Below are 9,344 nucleotides of genomic sequence, written 5' to 3' on the forward strand. Positions count from 1 at the left end.
CACAGCCCTGCCGCTCTGTGTGGGGCGGGTGCCGTGACACGCCGGGCGCTGGCACCGATTTACCCGGGCAATGTTTGGGGCTGTGCTTCCATGTCCTGGGTGTGTGGGTGGCTCGCAGAGAAGCAGCACTCGCTGCTCCCTGGCATTGCCTTCCTCCCTTCTCTGTGACCCCGCTGGGTTGCGTACAGCCCTCCGAGGTTGTGGGGGGCCCCCCGGCTCTGGGATGCAGGGAAATGTGCTCCCTTCTTTGGATTAGGGCCACGCAGGGTGGCTGAGCCTCCTTTTACGGCGGGATTCAGCACAGCGGGGCCCTGGCAGCCGTCCCCGTGGGGCGAGTGGGGACACTGGTATTGTCCCTGTGCCGGCTGCGGGTGGTTTTTTAGGGAAGTTGGTCTCCTGTGAGTGTCCCCACCCTGTCCTGGACGGTCTGGGGCTCAGTGCTGCTGGTCCCTGGGCACAGAGGTGACCCAGATGGGGTATCCTGCACAGTAACAGTGACCCCAGCCTGGGGGTGGGAAAAGGGGGTCCCTGGTCCAGAGGTGATGAGGGGAAAGTCTCTGTTCCTAACTGGTAATGGGAATAGGGGGGCACAACGCGGGGGTGGCATGGAGGGATCGCTGTCCTTAGTTGGCAGTGGCAACAGGGGGGCACAGCAGCGTCCCCAGCAGCAGCAGGGGGCTGTCAGAGGTCTCTGCCCATAACCAAGCAGAGGGGTGGTGGGACAGAGGGGTCTCCAGCAGCAACTGGAGATGGCACAGCGGAGTGCCTGGATGGCATGGGGGGCCCTGCCCATGACAAGGGGTGACTCAGCTGTGTCCTTGGGCGGTGGCGGGGAAACAGAGGGGTCCCCATCACCGGCAAGGCGCTGCCAAGCGGTGGCACAGCGGGGTCTCCAGCCTGGGATTGTCACCTTAGGGTCACCAGGAGCGCGCGGGTTGTCGCCGGCGGAGGGGCACGACCCCGACGGGGGTGCTGGGGAAGGCGGGGGGGCGCGGGCGGTGGCGGGGGCGGGCCGGGGCGGGGCGGGAGGCCGGTCCTGCCCGGTGCCGCCCCACCGGTCACGTAGCTCTGCGGCACCGCAGCCACATTTACCGCGGGGCCGGAGCGCGCAGCCCGCAGTCCGTGCTCGCCGCCGCCGCCCTACACGGTACGGGGGAGCCGGGGGTCAGGGAGAGCCGGGGGGCCGGGGGGAGCTGCCGGGGGGGCAGCCGGGGGGTCCCGGCGGCGGGAGGCGGCAGCCCCGCCGAGCCTGCCGGGTGTCTCCGTGCGGCATCCCGGGGGTCGGTCCGCGCTGGGGGGCTTCAGGGCAAAGGGACCCCCGGGCATGGGGGTATTGGGGGTTTGGGGGGAGCCAGGATACTCCTCCTGCGCTGGCGGAGCTGAAGCCGCCATGGTGCCGGCCGGGGGATCGAGCGCCCCGGCTCCTGGGGGCATCACCGGCCCCGCGACGGCGCCAGCCCCGGGGTATCGCCATCTTCGGAGTACCCCAGACTTTGGGTACCTCCATCCCCGGCTTGTGCCGCCCTGGGGCGGCTCCGTCCCCCATTCCTGGGCTATTTCCGTCCCCCCGGTATTTTCATTCTTGTGTTATCGTCATCGCCCGCGTAATCTCCCCGCGGGCTATTCCCGGCTATGGAGTACTCCATCTCCGGGGTACCCCAAACCCCGGGTAACTCCAGACTCAAGTAGCGCCTCCCTGGGCTCTCTCTATCCCCTTTTCCTGGAGTATTTCCGCCCCTCCGGTATCCCCATCCCCGGGCTGTTTCCATTCCCCGCGGGGGATTCCAATCCCCAGGGCACCCCCATCCCGGTCCCCTCGTGTCCTGCGCGGGTCCCCGCGGAGCTGCGCTCCCTCAAGATGGCTGGGCTGGGGGCGGGCTGGCAGGCAGCAAAATGGCTGGGAGCTGCCCGGCATCCTCCACGATCCCTGCCACGAGGCTTACACAACGTGCCCTGGCCGGTGGGGCCGGGCTAGCAGCCCCGTGGGGGTCCCCGCTCCCCTTGGAAGGGGCTAGATGTGGTTTCGGGGTGTCGCCCCGGTGGTGCGTGACTCAGTCCCCGTCCGCTCGCAGCCACCGCCACCATGACGCACCAACATCCCGCGCTGACGGCCGAGCAGAAGAAGGAGCTGTCGGACATCGCGCTGCGGATCGTGGCCCCGGGGAAGGGTATCCTGGCAGCCGATGAGTCCGTAGGTCAGTTTTGGGGGGGGAAATGTGTCCCGCCACCCCTTTTCCCCACGCTGGGTGGAGGCTGACGAGGGTGCTGGGTGCCCGCAGGGAGCATGGCCAAGCGCCTCAACCAGATCGGGGTGGAGAACACGGAGGAGAACCGCCGGCTGTACCGCCAGATCCTCTTCAGCGCCGACAGCCGGGTGAAGAAATGCATCGGGGGCGTCATCTTCTTCCACGAGACCATGTACCAGAAGGCTGATGACGGCACCCCGTTCGTGCAGATGATCAAGGACAAGGGCATCGTCGTGGGCATCAAGGTGTGGGGTGTGCCCGGTGGGTCTGTGGGGTGCTGAGGGTGCTTGGAGGGTGCTGGTGGGGCTCAGCACCGCCTTCCCCTCATTCCACAGGTGGACAAGGGTGTTGTTCCTCTGGCCGGGACTGATGGCGAGACCACCACGCAGGGTAGGTGTAGCAGGGGCTGTGGGGTTTGGGGCAGTGGGGTTTGGGGCTGTGGGGCTGACACGCTGCCCCGCAGGTCTGGATGGGCTGTGGGAGCGCTGTGCCCAGTACAAGAAGGATGGGGCAGACTTTGCCAAGTGGCGCTGCGTGCTGAAGATCAGCGAGCACACTCCCTCTGCGCTTGCCATCATGGAGAACGCCAACGTCCTGGCCCGCTACGCCAGCATCTGCCAGCAGGTACCTGCCTGCTGCCATCGCCCCACGGGGTGGGCAGTGACCTGGAGGATGGTGTTGACCTGTGTGGGCAGGTATTGCCCCACGGGGGTGGGCACAGATCTGTGAGGCTCAGCACTGTGCCTGTGCAGTGATGATGATCTCTGGGGATCATGCCCAGCAGCTGGACATAACCCCTGTGTTGGGTAACACCTCACGTGGGTGGACGTGCCTTGTGGCATGGGCATCACCCATAGGGTCAGGTCAATCCATGGGGCGTGGCATTGCTGTGTGCACCTCACAAACATGGACATTACTCCATGGGGCCGAGAACTGACCCTCCCAGGTTAGGCATCCCCCCATGGGGCTGGGCATCTCTGCCAAGGGGGGCATTGAGCTTCGGGGCTGAACATCACTCCCCAGGTCTGGGCATTGTCCCATGTAGCCATGAGGCTGGGGGATGCCCAGGGGCATCACTGTGATGGCTGCTGTTTGCAGAATGGCATCGTGCCCATCGTGGAGCCAGAGATCCTGCCTGATGGTGACCACGATCTCAAGCGATGCCAGTATGTGACGGAGAAGGTGAGTGCTGGGGTGGCAGCAGGGTGGGCACCGTGCTGTGCCATGCCATGCCATGGGACTCCATCATGCTGCCTGTCCTCCCCAGGTGCTGGCAGCTGTCTACAAGGCACTGAGCGACCACCACGTTTACCTGGAGGGGACCTTGCTGAAGCCCAACATGGTGACCCCCGGGCACTCCTGCCCCACCAAGTACAGCCCCGAGGAGATCGCCATGGCCACTGTCACCGCTCTGCGCCGCACCGTGCCCCCAGCCGTGCCAGGTACCAGCCGTGGCGTGTGGCAGAGACCAGGAGGGTGATACCCTGTGTCCCCTCCTGTGCCATAACCCTACTCTCCACAGGTGTCACCTTCTTGTCTGGGGGTCAGAGTGAGGAGGAGGCTTCCATCAACCTCAACGCTATCAACATGTGCCCGCTGGTGCGGCCATGGGCCCTCACCTTCTCCTACGGGCGGGCGCTGCAGGCGTCGGCGCTCAGTGCCTGGCGTGGGCAGAGGGACAACGCCGATGCTGCCACCGAGGAGTTTGTCAAGCGTGCAGAGGTGATGGGGGTGGCCCTCCTGGGAGGGAGGTGCCAAGGGCTGCGTACCCTGGGGTAGTGGGGACACTGAGGACTGTGTACCCATGGGAGGAGGGCTGGCTGAGGACCGTGTCCCACAGGGTGAGAGAAAACACCAAGGGCTGTGCCCCTTGAGACGAGGGATGCCAAGGACCATGGTCCCCATGGAAGGGACACAGTACAGTCTCTGTAGGGGGACAGTGAGGGTTGTCTCCCTACAGAAGAATGAGGGGTGCCAAAGGCCACATCCCTGGGCTCTGCTCCCCAAGCACTGTGTCCCCATGAGCTGGGGGACCCTGAAGGCTGTATCCCCAGTGACTTGGAGCCCTTGAGTGACACCCCAGAGTGACCACTGACCTTTCCTTCCCCTGCAGGTGAACGGGCTGGCAGCGCTGGGCAAGTATGAGGGCAGCGGGGACGACTCGGGGGCCGCCGGGCAGTCCCTCTACGTGGCCAACCACGCGTACTGAGCCCCGGCCGGGCACCCCACCGGCCCCGGCCCCCGTCCCGGCCCCCTCCCCGCCACCGCTCACACCCCGCTTCCACCCCAGCCGCCCAGGGGAGCCGCCACGCGGGGAGGGGAAGGGGGGAGCGCCCCACGGGCCGGCCCCACGCCGTGTCCGCTGATGGAGTGAGGGGTCCGGGTCAGCCGGGCCCTGGGGGGAGCCACCCGGGTGCCCCTTTGGCCGGGGGCTCCGGCCGGGCCGTGAGGGGAGGAGGGCAGGCCGCGTGGGAGGCAGGAGGGGAGGCCTGGGGGTGCCCCTGCCCTGCCGTAGCTTTGCAGTCCTGGTCGCTGCCGCCCTTGGGGCGCCTGTGTTGTGTTCGCCATGTGCACCCCGTGTACCAAATAGCCTAACAACGAATAAATGGTAGAGACAGCGCCGTGCCGCCTTTTTCCTCGCCGCTGGGCACCCGGCAGCTCTGTGCCCGCCCCGTCCCTCCCGCTCGCTCCGGGCATCACCGGCAGCGTGTTGTGCTCCCTTATGCAATGAGCTGTGTTGGGTCTCAGCCCTCCCACACACATCGTGAGGCTCCGTGAGCTTGGAAGAGGGTGGGTGGGTTCCCCCTAAGAGACACGAGGCGGCTGAGGAGCTCCTGTCCCCGCCTCTCCGCGTCCCTGTCCCGGTACTCGGCACTACCCCAGTGTCTACCGCGCTCCCACGCCCGCACGGCCGCGCCGCCACGTGTCCCTCCGCGGCACTCGTAGAGGTTAAAGCCCGCCTCCTCAGGGCCGATACGCGTTCTGATTGGTTCTTCTGGCCGCCCGTCTGTTCGGCCGCGCGGCGCGCGCCGCGCCTATTGGCTGTCTTAGGTGTTGTGAGCTCTGATTGGCTGGGCTGGGCGCAGGGCACGCTGCCCGGCTGGGCCAGGAAGTGAAGATGGTGGCGGCGACAGTGGCGGCGGCCATAGCGGCGGATGAAGCAGGTACTGGTGGGTTTGGATGCCCGGTGCTTGTTCGCTGTCTCTCGGCCCTCCGACCCCGGTCCTCGGGGAGCCGGGCCGGTGCTGAGCGCTGTCCCCGCAGAGCGGGCGCGGGGGCGGCGCGCCGCCCTGTCCTTCGCTACCATCGCCGTGGTGCTGGGGCTGCCGCTATGGTGGAAAACGACCGAGACCTACCGCGCCGCCCTGCCCTACGCGGACATCGATGGGCTCGGCCAGCAGCCGGTGAGCGCCGGGCGGGCCCGGGGGCGGCGGGTCTGGGGGCTCGGGGGCCCGGGCTGACGCTGTCCCTGTGCAGGTTCAGCTGGTGGTGCCCATCGCCGTGGTCTTCGGCACGGGGTCGGTGCCCGCGGACCTGCCGAGGCCGCTGCCCTTCAGGGACGTGCAGGAGATGGAGATTTCCGTGAACCGTGAGAGACCTCCTTTTCTGTCCCTGCCCCGTCTGCTCCTCTTGGGTGGCCTCGTCCTTTCCCGAGGGGTCCCAACCTGCCCGGGACCCCAAACCCCCTTTCACCAGTACCATCCTGCCCTGAGCTGGCGGTGCAGGGAGCACTGGGGAGACAACAAAGTCGCAGGGTGCTACAGAGAAGGGACCAGCCCCATTGCCTAGGGATGGGGATGCCCAACTACCGGTGTGGACCAGTGATGCTACGTGCCATAGTGGTTCACCCTGCTGGCACCTCGTACTGTGTGTCCCCCTGGGGCTGTCCCTTGTTCCTGTGAGCACCAGGCTCCTGGAGGGGCCTGGGATCAGCAGATTCACTCAGGTTTTCTGCCCTTGCAGTGAGAACCAGCGTCATGTCCCGCTATGAGATGCTCTATCGCAGCACCACGGGTCAGGAGGAGGCAGCGCTGGCTGCGGTGACTGCACGAGGTATTGGAGCAGGGAAATTGCTGGGGAGCTCCTCTTCCCGAGGCTGGCTGACCAGAGAACACTGCTTTGTCTCAGAATGAGATGGGGATTGGAGTGAAATTCCCAACCCTGCCAGTGCTTCCGTCTTCCCCAGAGGCTGATGCTGCTCTGCACCCACTGCAGGACACCACGTTGGGCTCTCTAACCATGTATGTGGTCCCTGAAACCTCCTCTCTCCTGCCTCAGGTAGGGAGCAGCACCCTGTGGTGCCAGTCTCTGCGTCCTTCACCCCTGGGAGGTGGCATGTGTCACAGGTGGCACTGTGCCATTCTCAGGGTGCTGCTCCCAGCCCTCACCCCATCCCATCCCATCCCCAGGGCATCAATGTCTACGTGGGGAAGCACCGCAGCGCCCTGGTGAGGGCTGGGGGGAGCCTGGCTGCCCTGCAGGCCCGGCTCCGGGAGGTGACACAGGTGATGTCCTTCACGGCCAGCTCCATCGCCGCCGCCCTCTCGGACCGTGTGCCCGGTGGTCAGCTCCGCCCTGATGCACGGCGGTACCTGAAATCCAGCCTGGGTATGGATGTGCCCTCCATCCCTGTTCCCTGGCCTCGGGAAAACCTTCTGTCCCTGGGGAAGATCCCATTCCTGCTCTGCTTGTAGCATCCCTGGATGTCTTCTGGGCTAACAGACCCCTCTGCCTGTAGCAGTTGCTCTGGGCCAGGGTTGTGCTGTGGTTGCTCTGTTGGTGTGACCCCACACTGGCGTGGGCCAGGGAGGAGGGGACAGGCCCTGCTGCTCTTGGGAGCTCTGTCACGGCCTCGGTGCCTCATAGGCTGCAGGTCCTTGCAGGGTATGAGATCACCTTCAGCCTGCTGAACCCTGACCCCAAGTCCCACACCGTGGACTGGGACATCGAGGGGGCTGTGAACCGCTACGTGAAGCCCGTCCTGGACAAACTGAGCTTGGTGGCCAACTTTTCTGTGGATTCACAGGTGAGGGCTGAGAGAGATGGTGGGGAAAGCCCAGCCCTGACCTCCCTGGGATGCGCTCCTCTGCTGGTAACGTTTCTTGTGTGCCTGCAGATCCTGTACTACGCTGTCCTAGGAGTGACACCACGCTATGACAAGGAGTCCTCCAGCTTCCTCCTGAGTGCTCACAGCCTCCCGCACGTCATCAACCCCGTGGAGGCCCGGCTGGGTGAGCACCATGCTCATGGCTCGCTGGGATCTGTCTCATGGGCCCAGGCTCTGCTGAGGGAGAGGGGACAGCTGTGCCTGTGTCCCTTTCCCCCCCAGCCCATGTGAGAGCTGCCGGGGGTGCTGTGAAGGAGGAGCTGGGCTGTGAGCTGCTCTTGCTGTCCCTGCCAGCCACAAGAGTTCTGTGACTCTGTGCCACTGCAGGCTCCAGTGCTGCCTCACTCTACCCCGTGCTGAACTTCCTGCTGTACGTGCCGGAGCGCTCCCACTCCCCCCTGTACATCCAGGACAAGGATGGAGCCCCAGTGAGCACCAACGCCTTCCACAGCCCCCGCTGGGGCGGCATCATGGTACGGGAGCCATGGGGGTGCTGGCAGTGCTGGGACAAGGTGGTGCCTCCCCATTCCCAGCTGGTGACCCTGCTGGCCCTGAGGCCCCAGCTATGCCTCGCTGACATGTTCTCCTGCAGGTTTACAACGTTGAAGCCCCTGCTTCCCCCCAGGCCTCCCTCCCTCTGCATGTGGACGTGGACATGGCACGAGTGATGGAGGTTTTCCTGGCCCAGCTCCGGTGAGGATGCTCTCTTCCCTCCCCAGGCCTCTGTGGAAATCAGTGGGGTCAGAACAGGCTGTACCCAAACAGCTTGTTCATGCCGCCCTCCGTGGGCTCTGGGAGGCTGAGGGTGGTTCTTTGTGGCCTTTTGAGGTGCTGGCTACTGGCCATCGCTGCTCTGTGGCCAGGGGTGCTGGCACATCTCCTGTCTCCTTGAGTAGGAGGCTTGGCTTATCCTGCCCCACATCCAGGAGGCAATTAGGCAGGACTGGGACTAAATGCAGCAGGGAAAAAGAGCAGGGAGCTCATGGGAATGCAGGCCTGTGATGTGGGCTGGGACTGTCCCTTTACTCCAGGTTACTCTTTGGGCTGTCTCGGGAAGAGGTGCCCCCCAAGTTCCTGCTGGAAAGCCCAGGGAATGAGGGGCTGGCTGACTGGGAGCTGGACCACCTGCTCTGGGCCCACACTGTGGAGAACATCGCCACCGTGTCCACCACCCTGACCTCACTGGCCCAGCTCCTGGACAAGATTGGGAACATTGTCATCAAGGACGATGTTGCCTCTGAGGTAGGGCTGGGGCACCCTGAGGTGGGGAGCAGAGGGGGCTGAGTGTCCTTGTGGTGCTCCCTGGCCAGGGACTGACCCTTGGTGTTGTTCCCACACAGGTGTACCGGGCAGTGGCCTCAGTCCAGAGCGCTGTGACCGAGCTGTCCCTGGGCCACCTGCACGCAGCTTTCCAGGCCAGCAAGGAGGCCGTCACCTCCTCGGAGAGGGCCTTCTTTGACCCATCTCTCCTCCATCTCCTCTACTTCCCTGACGACCAGAAATTTGCCATCTACATCCCGCTCTTCCTGCCCATGGCTGTCCCAATTCTCCTGTCCCTGGCCAAGATTGTCCGGGAGACCAGGCAGCGTACGAAGGAGCCCACCAAGATGGACTGAGCCATGGTGCCCTGGCTTGGGGCTGTCCCCACCTCGTGGGGTGGTGTTGTCACAGACTCATGGCCCAGGAAGGCACCCCAGGGCCAGGCCTGGCTGCTTGGCTTGGGTGTGCCAGGGCCAGGATGCAGGAGTGGGAAGAGAGGCTCCTTTGGGAGGTGGGAGATGGTCTTAGTTTGGGTGCTGAGCCCTCCTACACCCGCAAAGGCAGAGAGGGGAGGGAAGGGGCTGCGTGTGTGCACCCCCGGCCTGGTGCTGTATTCAGAACAAGCTGCTGTGTAAATAAAGAACCCCCCGTTCTGTGGGGGGCTGATGTGGGGCTGTGTGAACCTCCTTTAGCCTTTTAGAGGGTACCTATTGCCTTGCCGTCCCCTGGCC

At 65.1% G+C, this 9,344-nt stretch overlaps 2 protein-coding genes across 2 annotated transcripts; both read left to right on the forward strand.

The window, feature by feature from the left end:
- The first annotated feature begins 1,038 nt into the window (after window positions 1-1,038).
- ALDOC (aldolase, fructose-bisphosphate C) lies at window positions 1,039-4,864 on the forward strand. The gene is made up of 9 exons (XM_048324690.1): window positions 1,039-1,147; window positions 2,073-2,195; window positions 2,280-2,491; window positions 2,582-2,636; window positions 2,710-2,870; window positions 3,345-3,428; window positions 3,514-3,688; window positions 3,769-3,968; window positions 4,360-4,864. Exons 2-9 carry the CDS (start codon window positions 2,084-2,086, stop codon window positions 4,453-4,455), a joined length of 1,095 nt encoding a protein of 364 aa, XP_048180647.1. The 5' UTR covers window positions 1,039-1,147; window positions 2,073-2,083; the 3' UTR covers window positions 4,456-4,864.
- Window positions 4,865-5,304: 440 nt separating this feature from the next.
- PIGS (phosphatidylinositol glycan anchor biosynthesis class S) lies at window positions 5,305-9,285 on the forward strand. The gene is made up of 12 exons (XM_048324689.1): window positions 5,305-5,410; window positions 5,511-5,650; window positions 5,724-5,835; window positions 6,210-6,299; window positions 6,433-6,524; window positions 6,656-6,854; window positions 7,130-7,272; window positions 7,363-7,477; window positions 7,681-7,826; window positions 7,946-8,046; window positions 8,385-8,595; window positions 8,694-9,285. The coding sequence occupies exons 1-12, from the start codon at window positions 5,365-5,367 to the stop codon at window positions 8,967-8,969; spliced, it is 1,671 nt and encodes a 556-aa protein (XP_048180646.1). The 5' UTR covers window positions 5,305-5,364; the 3' UTR covers window positions 8,970-9,285.
- The last annotated feature ends 59 nt before the right edge of the window (window positions 9,286-9,344 follow it).

The sequence above is a fragment of the Corvus hawaiiensis genome, chromosome 20, assembly GCF_020740725.1.
Source record: "Corvus hawaiiensis isolate bCorHaw1 chromosome 20, bCorHaw1.pri.cur, whole genome shotgun sequence".
Lineage (NCBI taxonomy): Eukaryota > Metazoa > Chordata > Aves > Passeriformes > Corvidae > Corvus > Corvus hawaiiensis.